This window comes from Carcharodon carcharias, chromosome 17 (assembly GCF_017639515.1).
Source record: "Carcharodon carcharias isolate sCarCar2 chromosome 17, sCarCar2.pri, whole genome shotgun sequence".
Lineage (NCBI taxonomy): Eukaryota > Metazoa > Chordata > Chondrichthyes > Lamniformes > Lamnidae > Carcharodon > Carcharodon carcharias.
In genome coordinates this window covers 76713818-76732851 of record NC_054483.1, presented here as the reverse complement: position 1 = coordinate 76732851, position 19034 = coordinate 76713818, and the positions used below count along the sequence as shown (strand labels likewise).

At 38.1% G+C, this 19034-nt stretch overlaps 1 protein-coding gene across 9 annotated transcripts in view; it reads left to right on the top strand.

The window, feature by feature from the left end:
* The window catches only part of LOC121289736 (arginyl-tRNA--protein transferase 1), a 272072-nt gene that overhangs the window by 60527 nt on the left and 192511 nt on the right, over positions 1–19034 (top strand). For all 9 annotated transcript variants that reach the window (XM_041209426.1, XM_041209425.1, XM_041209432.1 and 6 more), the window contains one exon: positions 17124–17156. In XM_041209426.1, coding sequence (XP_041065360.1) covers positions 17124–17156 — 33 coding nt within the window. The remainder of the gene's footprint in view (positions 1–17123; positions 17157–19034) is intronic.

Genomic DNA, 19034 nt, shown 5'->3' with positions numbered 1-19034 from the left:
TTTGTAGGATCTTGCTGTGTTTCTTAGATTACAACAGATACACTTCGAGTACTTAATTGGCTATAAGGTGCTTTTAGATACCCTGAAGTTGTCAAAGGTGCTAAACAAATGCACCTTCCTTAATTGTCCTGTATATGGCTACCACTTTCTGCTTCCACTGACCTTATTATCTCCAGGATACCTCATTTTTAAAAAATATATAGTCATATGCCAGTTTCCTGTTCTGATCTCACTTTGTCTTTGCTTTCACTGTCATGGATATCCTGCTGTACTCCCTTGCTACAGTCTACCTAGATACCCTTACTACAAATGACTAAGGCTCCCTCATTACGCTATTGGGCAGCTGGCCTGTCCCATACTGGTCAGCAACTTCAGTGCCATTTTATTTGTCATGCATTTGAGGCTTCAGGCTTCCTTCTGTTCAAGCTGGCCACCTCTGTTGCCCTTTGCCCTACCTAGTTTGTTTCTTTGTCACATAGGTGGGGCCTTGCATTCTCGTGCCTCTAATTCATTGAACCCCATACTGTTTCTAATGGATAATGCCTCTGGTTTTTCCCAGAGCTTCTGCCAGAATTTAACAGGTATAAAACTCAGCCTTTTCTCCTCATTGCGCTGAAGTCTCCAGTTTGCTATTGATTCATTCTTTTTTCTTGATAAAGGGTGTTTTGTTGCTATTTAGAGCCTCATTCTTTCAAGTTGGCAACATTTTTATATTCAAGGTTCTGTAATACTTTATTACACATTCAAGTTTCTGCTACTTACCTATTTGGTAGTTTTATTGCTGCTGCTGATTTGAGATGGTAGCCTATTCTTTCTGACTTTCTTTGCCACCCCTCCAGTTAATCTTCTGGTGGGTCTGGACAGCTTCACGCTGTAAACAATTCATGCTCTGTTGTGTTCTTGTTTCCCCACTGTTTTCTGCTGGATGGTTTCTTGAGGAAATTATTGTAGACACAAGGTTGAAAATGCAAACTAGGTAATTACTGTCTCTTCCATAAGTCCTGCCATCTGCCTTCTTGGATCACAGCGTGCAGTGGCTCCTGTTTCTGTAAGTTAATTCTGCCCTCAAATCTTTCTCTAAGGAGCTTAGAGAGTGGAAATTCACTGCTGCTTTTCACTGAATTTTCTTATGTTTTGAGTCTTGATGCTTTTCGCTGTTGGAAATGCCTCCAGTCTTCTTCAAATGCAGGCTTCCGGGAAGTAGGTTCTCTGCTGGCTTTCTAGAGTTTTATTTGTATTTCTAATCTTTACATTATTTTTGTTTCTTTTTCATCAGTAACATCTTTCGGTACAACCTACTGAGGCCTAACTCTTATGAACTTAACCATTTGGCATTTATTGCATGCTCTTGACTTTGAAATTCAAGTATTGCCTTGAATCTTTCCCAGCATGACCTAATAAGATGATGGTTTCTTGGTTGAGAGATTTTGGTTCAGCTGCTTGGAAAAGCCCATTATAAGGATATACCCAGCACAGCTCATAAGCTTTACAACTTTCTTCTCTGGTTCTTGCAATACTACTTCCTAAAAAGTGTTTCTCCTTAATAACCTTAAAGAGCAATGTAAAGTTTTGAAGCAAGGTAAAGCAGCCTAAACCAAAACTCCAATGAGCCAATCTGGATTTTGCATCAAGAGCATTTATGAATTTGTTCAAGAAAGTTAACTTCCTGAACTATTTGTCTATTATATAGTTTATTATCTTACAGTACACCTCTGTGGTTTTGCATTCTCCCATTTCTTTCTGGTATGAAGCCTGTATGAGGCTCTTGTAACTTTTTAAAAAGCGATTTGAACTTCCAGTTACAAGCTGAAAGAATGACATAACAATGTTCCAAGTTTTAAACCTTTTACTGTAACAAATGACTACAAGCATGAACGACTAAACACTTTCTTTGTAGGAAATTTATACTTTAAACTTCAGAGAGAAATGTTCCCTTTTATATTTATTACAGATTGCACCCTCCATGGAATTACTGTCCTTATAGCAAACAGCCTGTAATTGCTCCTAGCTTCAGTAGGTTTGCGTATCCCTGTTTTGCCAAGTAATAACTTTTCAGGTGCTTTTTTCAGTTTTAGGAGAGTTTCTTAAAACCACCACGAGCAGCAAAGCCTGTTCCAATGATTCTACTTCCTCCTGGCCATACTAGGACAGATCTTTTGGGATCCTTAGAGACGTGTACTGCGTCCATCTTTGACTAGAGACTGTCTCCCTCCCAAATCCAACTATAGCAGCTCACAAAGCCAAGCAGCCTTTTCTCTCGGCTGACCACAAAGAACAGCTGTATGTCTGAGGCATTCATTGATTTGTAGGGAAGCCTGTAACCTGACCTAAAAATTCCTTCTCCTATCAACATTCCCATAGCAACACATTAACTTTTTAAACATGCCGATTCTCTATGCATGACCCCAACATCCTTTCACCTTAGAAGTAAATAGACGGTTTACAGCACCGATGTTTACAACCTGATAGCTTGAACACCTTTCTGGGACTTTGGCAGACTAAAAGTCAAGTCATTGTGAACTCAGAATGCTGCCATTGCCTCCAAGCGTAAATAATGAGCCTTTTCCTCAGTAAAATAATCTGAGCTTTCCTTTGATCTCTTAACAATCAAACTACCCAGGCTTGCTGTCAGGCAGACTGAAGAACATGACCCCTTAATTTATCCCAAATTTAAAGATGCAGTCTAAAACATAATTTCATAAGCTTCACAGTTGTAATACTCTGTGCAATTAACCAATTTTATTTGCAGTCAAAGCTCAGTTATCTTTCTGTTGGAGATTGACTATTGGAAAGGAATGTGCCCGTTTCCTAAAATTTATTTTTATTTTGTAGAAGGCTTTTGGTTTCTGGGCCTTATATAATCTTTTCTGTTATTGATTAGATATTGGCCCTCCCTACAGATTCATCCTCTGGTTTGCCAGTTGTCACTGGTTCCTGTTGCATGACAGGTAACTGGATTTGGTCTTTGCTGACATTGAGTGCCAGCTGAACCTGCTGCATGCTTTGAGCTGTGCCATTAGCACCAGTAGTTTTCTTGTCGGTGAGCAGATTATTGAGGTCTTCAAGAAATATTTAAATAAAACATTATTTGCTAGTTATGTAAAGATAGCTGCTATTTATGCCCATTTGTCACAGCACCAACCCAACCAGACTTACACAAACCTATTATTAACATCGTTAAGCACAAGTGCAACTTCAAAATTGTCAGGGAAGGAGTTGCAGTTTGAGCTGAGGCAAGTGGAGTTCTGGGCTTAGAATTTACCAGTTTGTATCTATGACTGTTGGTCCTGCAGTTCTGTTTTAATTTAAAATTGTACTCTCAATTATCGTTCTTCCATTTGGTGTCATATGCCTCCTTTCAAGGGTGCATTTGCTTTGCTGACCACTCTGTTCTATTTCCAAGCGAAGCTCCAACTTTCCTGTAGCTTGACAGTTTAATGGTTTGGTTTCCCCAACCCCCACCTCCCAAATCTGAGTATTAACTTTAGTCAGTTAAGATCATAGCCATATATTCTATATACTTTACAAGTTATGTTGGTGATGTGGGGTGACTCTGGTATCAAGGGAGGGGGTAACAGGCTAATATTTTGAATGCAGGCACCCCATCAGAACACTTCTGTTTGGAAATGATCTGTGTCTTTGGTGTTGGATTTTTTTTCTCTCCTTTGGAGATTGACTTTTTGGCACTTTATTTCCAACATTCTCATTATTCCATTTCAGTCTTTCTGTACTGGCTGGTTTCTTTAGTTTTTACAATTTCTCTCATTTTGTTGCTTTGATTTATCTCTCACCATCTTAATAGTGCATTGCTTTTGTTTAATTTCCTTTTATTTCATTACTGAGATAATCTTTTATATCACACAATTTCCTGCTTTCCTTTTGAACAAGTTTCAGGTCATTCAACTCATTCATGACCTCTCTGGAGTATCTGTTGTTTCAATCCTTATTCACCCTTCTCTTAATTTTCCAGCTTTACTGAAATTCTTGCTTATCTTGCATTTTTCCACTCAGAAGACTTCAGTTTTTCAAAATGGTAACCTGTCTTTTCTTTTTACAGATGTTCACTGATCTGTGCATCTCCAGTGTTGTATTTCTGTTTGATTTCTAGCAATTTGTCTTTTCCTCCAAATTCAATTCAACATGTTAGCTTTAATAAGATGATCAATTATAGTAGGATTGCATGCAACAGACTTGTGCATAATTGTAAAATCATTAAAATTAAAATGTGGAAACTGGAGTAAATTTAGCAAATTTTAAATACACCAATAGTCCTAACAGTGCATTACCTGGAAGCAGCATCTGTTTTCTTCTTATGTTAATGACTTAGGTCATTGTCATGGTTACCGCTCTTAAAAGCAACTGTGCATGTTTGATTAATTCTATTCTTGCTTTTATTTTTGAAGATTTTATCTTTGAATAAAGAAGTTTTATATGATCCATAGTATTCCATACAAAAATTTGGAAATGGTGTAAGTCTGAGCTATTTCTAATGTTCCAAATCCAAAAGAATCAATTTACCTACTAGAATACATTTCCCAAATATAGCTTGTATTCCCTATGGGATAAAGTTTAACTATTTGGCCTTGAATCGTCTTGAAGTGGGCCAGCTAAAATGTGCTTCGAGAATCTGTAATGATAATATTTGATAAACAATTTGCTTGTATATTCTTATAATTAAGAGTAGACAGGTTTTTTTGATTATTGAACCTGCTATTTTAGGGAACGCTAATTAAAAATATGTTTCTAATTGTTGAGCTACGTGAAGGTGCTTTGACAACATTTCAACTATCACATTTGCCGGCAAGCAGAAAAACTGCAAATTGACCGAAAAAAGTAGAAATCGGCAATTATGCAAATTTCTCTTTATCATCAACCAGCTTAGGTTTTTTTGGTGTCTATATATCAGCGCTGCAACTGACTTAAATTAGAAGAGGATGTGTTGAAGAAATTTAACAGTGATGAATATTTGCGGTGTTATTTGGGTTTGTAGAAATCATCAGAAGCTGTTGGAAAAAGTTGTACATTTTGTATATAAAAGTTATTAGGTTATCCAGAGCATATATAATTTACTTCAATTAAATTTGGTTATTTTAATAGTCTGCTTGAAGATATTAAAATGTTTTGCTTTGAATTAATATCTGTTTAATTGAAAAAAAAATTCAAATTTTTCGGCTGACTAAGAATGTGGTTCAGTTATGAAAAGTTCAAGCAATATTCTCTGTTTTAGCATTCGTCTACACTTGACTATTGTTACAATCCCTGTAGAGACCGATTAAACTTCAAATAAGAGATTTGCATTCCCAGTGACTAACTTAAAAGAATTACGCAAGATTTCAAGTTTTAAGACTTTTACTGGAACAAACAAACTAAAAGTAGCAAATGACTAAACGTTACTTGGTCGACAACTAATATTCTAAACAATAGAAAAGTTAACCCTTATTAATGTTTTATGCAACCAATAATCCCATGCCACATACATATGCACCACAGCATGCTCTCTACAGGATTACAGTCTTTATAGGAAACTATCCACAGTCACTCCCAGTTTCCATTAGGTTCACACCTCCCTGTTTCGCCAAGTTGTGACGTCGAGTGACCATCAAAAAACTCTTGCCTTAGCTTTCAGAGAATTCCAAACCAACTACAAGTAATTAGGCCCCACTCTGGTGATTTCTCCTCCCGGCTTCACCAGGGCAAACATTCCAGAGTCTTTAGATTGTCACAGGATGCATCTCTTTGACCAGTGACTGTCTTCCCTCTGCCTTCTGCCTAGTAGCTCGCAGAGGACTAGCAGTCTTCCCCCCATGGTTCACCTCTTGCTCTTGGTCTCACTCTTGCTCTCTCCAAAAACTCAGAGACCGAAAGTCTGTACACAGTAAGCCCAGCTGCTCTTTCCTTTGTTTTCAGAGTGAAATAAGGCACGTACATTTCTCTTGTTCCCATGATAACCAAGCCATATAGGCATGTTGTCGGGCTGAATTGAAAGCAGATCACATTCCTCCATTTTACTTTGAATTAAAGGGACAGCCCAAAACATCTTATAAACCTTGTATTCGTAATCCTAGTGGTAAATAAATAACAGTGAGTGCCTGTTAAGTTCCTAACTATAATATAAATGATAGAATGGTTTTCCTTGTGATGGGAAATGAAATCCTTCAGGTACTCTTTTAGCATGTTCCAACAACACATGGACTGCAGCATTTTAAGAAGGCAGCACACCACTACCTTCTCAAGGGCAATTAGAGATGGTGTTGCCAGTGACGCCCACATCTCATGAACAAGTAAAAAGAATCTAGATGCCAGCCTTATGAACTTTATGCCAACCTAATTATGTGCTTTGTATAACATGGTAGTTAGTGAAGTAAATTTGTTTGTGAAATTCAAAATGAACAAATGTACAATTATCAAGGGAAGAAAATAAAAACATTTTCCTTATCTTTAGTCCCTTTAAAAGCTCTTATCTTTTCTTCATGTTCAAAGGAAAAAAATTGCAGAGTAATGGGAAAGAGCAGGGGAGGAGGACTATTTGGTTGCTCTTTTCAAAGAGCCAGTGCAGGCACAATGGGCTGAATGACCTCTTGGAGTGCTGTAAGATTCCATGATGTTACCAATTGAAACTTCCATACTGAGTCAAATGTGCTGAGGTTTCAACGCCACAAGCTGTTAGGAAATGGTTACCATGTGAATGTTGTTGGATTGTATATGTGTTTATAGTGGCGCTGAACCAGATGCCTGTTTATAAGATGTACCAATACAAAATGGGTGTAGACCCAGGTTCCAGAGAGATTTTTACACCATATTTGCAATAGTACCAAATCACCTAAGAAATATACAGTAGTGTCCCCCAGGTTTCAGTATTTAGGACTACTGCTTTATTGATGTACATTAATGACTTGGACTTGGTTATATAGGGCATAATTGTAAAGTTTGCAGATGACACAACTTAGAAATGTGGTAAACAATGAGGAGGATGGTAGCAGACTTTAGGAGGACATAGGCTGATGAAATGGGCAGACACATAACAGATGAAATGTAGTACAGAAGAGTGTGAAGTGATGCATTTTGGGAAGAAGAATGAGGAGAAGCAATAACCTAAATGATATAATTTTAATGAGGATGCAGAAAGAAAGAAATATGGTTTCACATGCTTGAATCTTTGGAAATGTGGGACAAATTGATAAAGCTGTTTATAAAGCATACAGGCCTTATTAATAGAGACAGAGAATACAAAAGCAGAGAAGATATAATAAAACTATACCAGGAATTAGGGACAACAGTTAAATGGAGACTCAAGACGGTGGGATTGTTCTTTTTACAGTAGAGTGTTTTGAAAGAGTAACTAAGGAGAAGCTTTCCACTGGGAAGCATCAGTAACCAGCAGACACAGATTAAGATAATTGGCAAAAGAATCGGGGGTAAATGAGAATTTTTTGTTTTATGCAGCAGGTTGTTATCAACTAGGATGTACTGTCTGAAAGAGCAGTGGAAGCAGATTCAGTCGTAACTTTCAAAAGGAAATTGGATATGCTTGTATCTTTTACCTTTGCAGGGTTGTGGCAAAAGAATAGTGGAGTGGGATAAATTTGATAGCTCTTTCAAAGATTTGGGCATGTGCAGTGTTAAACATTCTGCTGGAACTTAAGGTCAATTTGTGTAGACGGGAGCTGTGCAGTTTTAAATCTTAATTGTTGTAGGTTGAGACTGCTGTTTCATAAATGCATTTCTTTTCATTGATTTTTTTTATTTATTGAGAATTTACGTACTAAATGTGGTCTTGCCAATTTTTTTCCCTCCCACTGGACTTCTCTTTCAGCACATGACAATAATGTTTGAATATCCAAACATTAATCCACTTCTATCTCCTTAGTTCTGTGCATTAACTGCAGCACAGTGATGATACATCCCATTGAAGTAGTGGACCCTACATATTGCTGGTTGGAGTAAGACACATCAACCCCATGAACCCAACATAGTTCAGGCCCCCAACTTTGAATATAAAGACAACCAACTCAAGAAAATCAGTTATTATGCACCAATGTAACACACAGCTTTAATTGTGGAAAACTGCAGCAAAATGCCCCAACTGCATCTATTCCTTTTACTAGAGCTAGCTGCTGGAGTTATGCCAACTCATTCTTAAATGTAGGCTACCTGACATACTGTATCATGTTTTCTGTAGACGTTGATACACTGTATGCAAACCCATTGTAAATGAACAGCAACTGTAAACAGTTGGGGAACAGTCAAGCCAAAAAACAAAGTGAGCCAAGTCCCGGGTGGGCTATCCATGAGTGCCTGTAATAATGTAACGACATAGAGTCCAAACCACATTAGCCACTGACTTACAAATGTATCAGTGCTAGGCCTGGTTTTGCAAGACTTTGCAAAGTCCCGCAGCCACTTGGCAAGCAATATGCTAAGTCATGCATCAAACTCCAATAATGATGCCTTTTCCAAAACTACCTATACAAAGATTCCTTTGAAATTATTGTGCGAAACTAAAGTGCAGGAGATGCAGTAAATTATTCGTGAAATGTGAGCTGAGACATATTTTATGTTGATGCTGTAATCTTTCTGTCCCCTCTACAGTATATGGGTCAGTAACCTCTTGTGTCATTAGTGCAATTATTTGCAACAGATGTTGAGTTATGCTCACATCTTTGATGGAATGTGTTTGTAACTCCTGTGCCTTTTAAAAGAAAGCAGGCTTTTCTTCATACAGACACAACCAAAATTCAGAGAAATGATATCAGGCAATCATGGGAAATATTTTTTTAGAAGTATCTTTGGCACAGTCACTGACTTGAAAGGTTATGTACACTGACTGCCAAGTAAGGAGTACAGATTATAAACTCTTGGGTGTATGCTGACGTCAGATTTAATGACAGACTTGAACTCCACTGGCGCCAGGATTTGCTTAACTAGATTATTGGGTAAATGATGGATTCCAAGATGTTAGATGTGACAGTTTTTAGAGTTAATATGCAGTATAAAGTTCCTTTGCTTACACTAGATAAAGGTAACTTGTTTAAAGGTTTAAGTCACTAAGCTCTGAAAGATTGCAACCATTGGTGGTTTATTGTGTTTAAAGAAAGTGAAGCCTCTCTAATTTAAGCAACATTTATATTAGAATCTAGCATTTACCTGGTCACCTCTCCATCTTGAGTACAACTTTGCTGAATGCCGTCTTCTTTACATCTTTGATAGAGGCTTTACACTGGGCAGCTGGAAATTATGCCCTCTAAAATCTTAAAGCTAAATACTCCAGCTGGGTTCCAATGTAAGTGAATTACTTTAGGCAGATTCCTAAATCTGAGCCTGGTTAATGGGCCTGAACTTTCAGCAAACTTGTGCCATAATAATGGTGCATTATCAGTATGCAACATTGTTAATTAACGTTCCAGTCAAAAATGGAATGAGAGAGTTACACCATGAGAGTTTTGTGTTATGTAATAGCTTCTTGGCACATTTGTCACCATTGGCCTCTCCAAAGTTGATGAGAGGTCGTCCTTGCCCCCAGCTCTTAATTGTCTTCAATAGTGATGGAAATTTGCTGCCATTTTTGCCATTATTCCTACTCTACTGCAGCCAATTAGACTGAAAAACAGTGGCACGATTGACTTGGCAATGGCTGAGGATTTTGCATCTTTGTCTTTCACCATTCTAACTTAATCAACGAGGAAGGACAGGGAGGTGAATGAATACTGAGGAGCAAAGCCTACATCATTTCTCATCGCCAAAATCTAGCGCAGGAATCATACATGCATACACATGCGATGAGCCGATAATTTGTAGGGAGGATGATCAGAGTCCTTAAAACACACTTCCATTGCCTGTTCAGATCAGAGAGTGTCCTATAGTATGCCACTGATAAAGTGACAAAAATTGTGGTGCCCTACTGGACAACATACAATTTTCCTTGTAGGAGGGGTTTGCCTTTGATTTAGTAGAAGAGATGCACATATACCCAGATGATCCCAGCCTGAATGCTCCTGGGTCAGTGGATGGTGGCTTCCTGGAGGAAAGCATGGTATCATTGACGAAAGGTCAGAGATCAGCTCATGGCTTGGATGATAAATATCCCCACCTGGATTCGCACTTGAACTGCCCACACCACCATCACAAGCCAAAGCCCTCACCAGTAGAACAGGGGTGCATCATTTCTGTGGAATCATCTGCACTGTGAGATAAGCACAAAGCTGAACAGCATAATTTAAGTAAACAATTAACCTTTTATTAAATGCAACATTGAGATAACAGACAATAAACAAGATCAGTGAATATGCAGATGAAAACAAAAAGCAGTAAACTCTCATCCGGAAAACTGATTTCAAGAAAGCCACTGGAAACCTACCTTTGTACTAAATGACAGGAAGAAAAGGCAAGTTCCATGCCCTTCTATATTCTGTGGAAAAGGAGGTGTACAGATAATGCAGATTTCCTTTTATAGCTTTAAATCTTTTTTAATAGCTTAGATTTTTTAATTGATTTTTTTTAAGTTGATTTCAAAAGTTGTACATCAATCTGAGTTATGTAATCCGTTGCCAGTTATTTCTACTCTGGTATGGTTGGTCTGTGGGGTAAACCATTTGCTGTCTTGGTCCCATAGTCCCTAATTTGCAGTTGATCTTCTCACACAGATACAATGGTATTCTAACAAATCATGTATAAATACAGATGGATTTGAATGGGGAGCTGAAAAGCCCAAATAGCAGTGATGTTCCAGGAAATTCAGGCACTGTAGTTGTTTAAAAAGTTACCCTTAAACAATTATTTCATTTTTATATACTCAAAACCTTGTTTGAGTTTGCAGAATTTAATATTTTTGGTCCAAAATACTGTAGTAGCCTGCCAAAGTTGATCATAAGGAAAGACAGTCAAAAATGCAATGAAGTATCAATCTAAAATAATTGGAAGAAAATCAGCCCAATTAAGGGTATGCCGTTCAGCCCTTGAACCTGCTCCGCCATCCAATAAGATCATGGCTCATCTGTTCTTGGCCTTAACTGCACTTTCTGTCTGTCCCCAATATCCTTGTAGATCAAAAATCTGTCTAATTCAGCCTTGAGTATATTCAATAACCCAGCCTCCACTGTCCTCCAGGGTAGAAAGTTCCAACGATTGATGACCCACTGAGAAGAAATTTCCCCTCATCGTCATCTTAAATGTGAGACCCCTTATTCTGAAATGCTGCCCCATAGTTCTAGATTCCTCCACAAGGGCAACACCCTCTCACATCTACCCTGCCAAGACCCCTCAAAACTTTATGTTTCAATAGATCACCTCTCATTCTTCTAAACACCAATGACTTCAGGCCCAACTTGCTTAACCTTTCCTGAAGACCACCCCTTCATCCCAGGAATAAACCTAGTGATTCTTCTCTGAACTGCCTCAAATGCAATTATATCTCTGCTTAAATAAGGAGATTAAAATTGTATTGTAGGCGTGGTTTTGCTGTGACCTGTACAGTCATAGCAAGAGTTCCCTACTTTTATGCTCCATGCCCCTTGCAATAAAGGCCACCATTTCATTTGCCTTCCTGATTACATGCTGTACTATACCTGCATGCTAACGTTTTGTGATTCATGTCCAAGGCCGTCCAGATTCCCCTACCACAGCATTCTGTAGTCTCTCTCCATTTAAATAATATTCTGCTTTTGTATTCTTCCAAAGTGGACAACCTCACATTTTCCCACATTACACTCTATATGCCAAATTTTTGCCTACTCTCTCTTAACATATCTATATCCCTTTGCAGACTTTATGTCCTCCTCAAAGATTGCTTTCTTACTTTGTATCATCATCAAATTTGGCTATGATAGACTGTTGCTTCATCCAAGTCATTAAGTAGACTGTAAATAGCTGAGGCCCCAGTTAACTCAGAAAACACAGACTTAATGATTGAGAGCAGTCACTTACACACCTTAGTGACAACACCATGCTGTTTCTTGTGAGTAGGTTGCATTTGGACAAAAGCATCCTCATATAGGAACAGAAGCAGATCATTTAACCTCTTGAGCATGTTCTCCCATTTAGTGAGAACATGGCTGATCTGTAACCTAACTCCATACACCCACCCAGGGACTACAAGTACAGTTTTAGTAAATCTATACTACACTCCCTCCAAGGCTGGTATGTCCTTCCAAATATGTGGTGCCCAGAACTGGTCCAGGTGTGGTCTAATAAGGGCTTTGTATAGCTGGAGCTTGACTTCTACCTGTTTATATTCAGAGGAATAAAATACAAAGGCTTTTTTGACTATTTTCTGTACCTATCCGTGAAATTTTAATGATCCATATGCAAGGAACCTCAAGTCTTTTTAGACTTTATATTTGCCTGTATTGAAATCAATTTATCACAGTTTTACCCACTATCAACATCCTGGGGGTTACCATTGACCAGAAACTGTACTGGACACTAACGCACAAGTCAAGAGTGTGATGGAATACTGTCCACTTGCCTGGATGAGTGCAGCTCCCACAGCACTCAAGCTTGATACTATCCACAGCAAAGCAGCCTGCTTGATTGGCACCACATCCACAAACATTCACCCCCTCCACCCGACACACAGTGGCAGCAGTGTGTATCATCTACAAGAATTCACCAAGGCTCCTTCGACAGCACCTTCCAAACCCACGACCACTACTATGTAGAAGGACAAGAGCAACAGATAGATGGGAACACCATCACCTGGAAGTTCCCCTCCAAGTCACTCACCTTCCTGATTGGAAATATATCGCCATTCCTTCACTGTCGCTGGGTCAAAATCCTGGAACTTCCTCCCTAACAGCACTGTGGGTGTACCTACATCACATGGACTGCAGCGGTTCAAGAAGGCAGCCCACCACCACTTTCTCAAAGGCAACTAGGGATGGGCAATAAATGCTAGCCCAGCCAGCGAAGCCCACATCCCGTGAATGAGTAGGAAAAAAAATTCACCACTTCCAAAAATTCAGTCAGGGTTTTCAGGCATGTCCTACCCTATGCAAATCCATGCTGACTCATTCTGATCAGCTGAATATTTTCAAGGTGTTCAGTAACACTTTTCTTAGTTTTAGTAATTTTGGGACACCAGATGTTAGGCTAACTGGTCCATAATTCTCTGGTTTCCCCCCTCACCTTTTCTCAATTGCTGCGCATAATTATGGAAATAAATGATGTGCCAGTATAAATTTAAATGGATATTTAAAAGAGTTGTGCCTTCAGATAATTTATAAACCTTATAGTGTGATAGTGTTGTTTAAATAAATGTTGCATAAGTCTTAAAATTCCTTCCAAAACAAGGCAATTATGCTGAAATGTTCCAGCAAATTCCTGTGTCCATTCACACTATTACATTTGGGGTTTTATTTTTCTTGCCATTCTCCCGACCTGGAAAAGAACTGGAAATGAGTTATATTGAAGTGATTGTATTTAAATTAAACAGAGTCCAAAGGGGTGAAGGTGGAGTATGCAGCTATACTTAGAAATAGAGTAATCTGTCAAATTGTTGAAGCTGCATGCTCACAAGTTGGGACAGTGGGGGAGGTGTGTTATCTCAGAGCTGCAGGATCCACACATATTATTGCTTGATGACCCTATTTGAGTTGGCAGTGGACAGTTGGAAGGCTAGCTTGATGAAAACCTGCTCTTCAGAGAAGGTAGTAAGCTTAATTGGCAGTTCTACTGACCAGTCCTTGGCCATTCAAGAGCTAAGCCCCGCTTTCTGTGCTCAAGGGGTGGCAAAAAAAGTATAATTCATGATCAGTTAGTTCCAAGAAAGGCTAAGGAGCAAATCTGTGCCCGAAATTAAGATATGGGCAACTGATTGTTACAACTAGCTGCTGACCAATAAGAAAGGAAAACACAAGTGAACATTATACCCTGCACATTTGAGGTAGTACAGCCTGCTTTTGTTCTCTTTCCATAATACTACCTGTGAAATACAAATGTTGAAATCTGAAAGGGCTATCCTGTTCAGTGATGTATTATGCAAAATACACCAGCTTTCCGATTTTGCATTGACCTTGTCTCAGCAGGCTGTTCATTGGTTTTGTCTAACAGAAGATTGGAAAAATGCAAGTGACATGTATGCAAAGAGCACAGCGTCCAGTTCCGATCACAAGAAGGCCCTAGAGTTACACCCCTGGGTTACACTATTATACAAGAATTGTTCTGTAATCAATTGGTCTGTGTTTGGATATGTGAGTCTGTTTACTATTGATGCTCACTGTGCTTGATTAGTTAAGCCTGGGTGTGGACTCAGAAAAGTAAACAAGCTGCAGAAAGAGCTGGAAGCTAGAACTAGAAGCATGAAGTAGACATTTTAAAGCTTTGTATAAAACTCTTGTGAATAAAGTTCCAACACACACAAACTATTGTCATCTCTGCATAGATCTGATATAAAATATACAACATACAGTGCAAACTGATATACCACAAGAATTTTTTGGCTTTATTATCGAACAGTCCACTTTAGTTCATTTTGTATTCAAAATGTATTCATTTTGAAATTACAGGGTCCCAATCAATTTCATACAGATATTGTGATTTGATGTCCTTGCAAAATAAAGCACAGTTTGCATTTGTAATTTTTTCCAATCTCATCAGTTCTGTGGACTAGAGATCATGCTGTTTCATGTTATTTCTACGAAATATTATTTCCTAATATGACCTACAGTAAAACCGCAATCATCCACTCTAATGCTGGGGATTTGCTGGCAGAACATTAAAATTGGCAGATAATAGAGAGTCACGCTGAATTAAACTACAAGAGAATTCATTTTTTAACCTATGAGGGGCAATCTGCTCATATGGTCATTTGCATAATGCAGTTTGACCTGAAAGTCTTCATTTTTAATACTAGCCCAATTTATTGTAATACACCGATGAAACAGTTATTTGTGTAAAATATCACCTGGATAAAACTGAAGAAAGTTCTTTACCCTAACTGACCCAGTGCCATTTTGTTACCTTTAATCTCTGAAGTGCTAAACAAACTGCACTGCCCACACAAAAAGTTTAAGAATAATTACTCATTAGTGAGCTGTTGGCGGATTTAATGTTAGAGTAAGTGAGATTTCAAATTTCCAATGTCTCATAAATCATTGCAGGAACCATTTCTAGTTTGAGAAATTTAGATTGCTCCTTATTGTAATTTTGCATATTACCTTTGAAATGTCATGGCAGTATCACAATTATCAAGAACATTTTCAGTTTATAGATTCAGCACTGACAAAACATTTTGTTTACTTTTGCAAAATGCTTCAGAGGCCAAAGGTGTAAAAAAGTGCCACAGAGTCATTGAAAGTCAGGTACTGTTGCAGTCCTAACCGAGACCCAAGGCTTGTGAAAATTTTGACAATGGGAATGTGGATATGCATGACCATAGTTCAAACATATACTTTGTAAAAGATGTGCCTTTGGACCAATGGGGGACTTTTTTGTAAGTTAATTAAGCCATTTCTCACCCTGTGCCCTTCAAAAAAAAACACTCATTAGTTCTGCACCCAAGTCATATTTTTAGGCGCTGGGATAATTGAGCAGAAATTGAGACGTTTCTCCTCTGGTAGAAGCCTTGATAGATACTGGTAAATGTTGGATATAGGACCATAACATTGCAGACTTGATTCTATGCCCCCTACATGCACTCAGTGATGTACACTGGGATCATTCTTGTAGTTTCTGTCTTGAAATGTATGGGTCAGTCCAGTGTTGTACTGTTTAAATATTTGATTTATCCTGCTTGATATAGTGAGAAAGCTATTTGACTTCAATACAAACATCAGTGATAGTCATCAAACATTGCAGAAGTAGAACATACTACATTTTCTCCACTGATCAGTTCTATTATAATGGATTGCTCTTTTTTTTTACTGTAATGGGCATTATGGGTCTATCCTAGCAGGACAAAATCATGAATGTGGCAGTCTTCTCAAAGGCACAACTCCCAAGTGTGTTGACACTAGTCAAACAGAGGCAGCTTCGGTGGAAAGGGCACACTCACAGGATAGAAGACGGTCGCAAACCCAATGACTTCCTGTATGGTGAGGTAGCCAGAGACAGGCAACCAATAAGGCTCTGCTTCAAGTGTGACATGCAGGCCCTAAATATTGACTATTGCACGTGGGAGTCACTAGCTAATGAAAGAAGGAAATGGTGACACCTCCTGATCAGTGGCGACAGCAGCTTGGCAGCAGGTGCTAATGTCAAAAACAAGAACCCACGTCACTTGTCAGCTTCATGTGCGGCACTTGTGGCAGAACCTGCCTGTCAAGGATTGACCTTCAGAGCCATCAGCAAAGGTGCACCAAATGAAGGCAACCCACCTAAATGGATTGTTTGCTTCATGTTCGTCACCTCTCGTAGATGGAAGAATGCCAATACATTACACTGTTATTGCCCAAAGAAAGATTGAAAATCTCAACAATACAACATTTAACTTCGGTGTGCTTGTATAAAATCTGTCAAGTCTTTTAATAAGCTTATTGGTTAAATTATGGCACTGTTCTTTTAAAAGATATCCTTTTTGGTTATATGCTTCATTGGTTGTTAAAATATGTTAAATCCCCGTGTGCATTGGTTTCCATGCTTGTATCCATGTTTAGGATATTGGTTTGTAAAAGGGCATTGTCTTTCTGAAAACTGTTCATTAAACAATGAAAAAAAGTTTGGTTATAGACATGATGTTACTATGTAAATTGTCTTGAAGTAGAACATTACATCATCATGATAAATTAGTTATCCTGACATTTTTCTCTTCATACAAAAACAGTTTACCGAACCATTGTTTGGAGGCAGTGGGGGTGGGGTTGTGGGCGAAGAAGCAATGTGATGAGGATGGAGGGGGAATTGTGCTTAATTGAATGGTTAAAGTGAATTGTTAACAGTATCAAATATAGACTTCCAGATTCTTAACAAAATATTCAGAACATAATACACAGCTGTTCTTGTGCTTTATATAAGAAATTGTAAGACCAGGGAATTAAATTACAACTATTAAGAGTTGAATAGAGTTGTTATAAATATCATTAGCATAATGATCATTATTACTAATTGTAACTTTATATTGTTGCAAGAATTAACTTGATTTTTTTATTCTCCTTTTGTTCCCCATTCTACTAATGTCGATCCGGTGAATGCAGTATACACGATTCCTTTGTCAGTCCCCACTCCAGGTAAGTCTGACATTACATTCACTTGTATGGAATATTTTATTGGAATATGAGATACAGGATCAAAGCCAAAAATATCAAGTCAAATGTTTTGACCAATCAAATATAATTTTAATGTACTCTTTCAGGCTGTAAAGATGTTTTATTATTGGAGTCTTAACCTGTCAGTTTGCTCTTTGTGTAACAGAATTGGCATGTGGATTGTCAGCAGAAGGGAAGTGAGCTAGCCTCAAAGGTTACTTCAGTATTATTGCAATACCATTATCAATTTTGAGTCAATAAACAAAACTACATCTATTCTTTCGGAATTTAATGCAAAATCTGTGTGGGATCATGCCTCTTGATATAGCACTTAGGTTCTACGTGCACAGCTGCATCTTTGGGATCATCCCAGTTTACTGCCCTTTCTCTCAGGATATTCCATTTTTACCCTTGATTTGACTGCAATAAAACAATGTAGCAGTCTGAAGATACCTGCTATAGTGGATAATGTTCCACACTTACATGCTAACATATCTTGACTGTACAAGTGTTCAGCCCTATTAGCATAAGCAAGTAAAAGGATGACAAGTAACATGATCAAGTTCTAAAAAATTAAATATCTTGAATTTATTCTGTCTTTTTTGCCTTCCTTTGCTTTCTCTCTCTCTCTCTCTCCCCCTCACTTTTTGTTAATTCTCTCTTAACTTCCTTCACTTTCTCTCTCCCTAGTTCTTCCCTAATTTTTTGGTTTGGTTTGATTACATAATTACTCTGGTTGGCTATGAAGATTATTAAGGAAATCCAATGAAAATTATTGGTACTTATGACTATTCCAATTTCAACTATTTATATTTCCTTTTGCTGTGGTGATCATGACAAAAATGCACTAAAGTCAGAAGTTATAATTTTAATAGCTCTGTAACTGTGCACTGGAGAAATGTTGGTATTGTATGCAATCCAACACCCAGTATCAACTTTAAAATTTGAATTGTCTTGTATATTTTGAGATTTATTAGTTTTAACTTAGTCCTGATATAGTTGTTGCCTTTGTGGAGGTGCATTGATGTCTTGAGAGAGAATTCTGTTTATAATTCTGAACAAATTTGATCACATCAATTGATGTATCAAATTTGAAATCTCAAAATATCTCACAAAACAACTATTAGATGGACTGCTTGTGGTTGATCCTTTTAAGCTATTTTTAATAGCAGTTTGCATTATGGCTTTATATAGCTTAGAAATTAACAACATCATGATAAACATCCTGAGTTAACTAAGATTGTGTTTAATCTAAAATTACTGACATCTTTAGTGTCTTGACAGTTTTGCCATTACCCATAACTTCAGTCTCAATACAATATTATTTTCAAGCAGAGTGAATAGCACATTCTTTCAATCTTGATGCACTTACTGAGGGGTCCCTCTTTTCCATTATAACAACATCTGTTTATTTCCCAATTATGTCTCTCTCTGATTTTCTATTAGCTTACAGTTCCCTGCTCCACTCTCACCCCACTCTTTCCATTATCACCTTCTCTCCTCACCCACACCTCTCCCGAACTTTTAATATTGCAGAATTGTTATAGCAAAGAAAGAGCGTTCGGCTCATCGTGTCTGCACCAGCTCTCCAAATGAGCAATTCACCTAGTGCTATTCTCCCACCATCTCCCACAGTCCTGCTCATTCTTCCTGTTCAAACAACAGACTAATTCCCTTTTCAAAGCCTCAACTGAACCTTCACTATCCTCCTCACAGTACACAATGCTTCCAAATTTTGTATCATCTACAAATTTTGAAATTCTGCCCTACGCACCAAGGCCTAGGTCATTAATATATATCAAGAAAAACAAGGTTCTCAACAGTGACCCCAGGGGAACTCCACGATAAACCTTCCTCCAG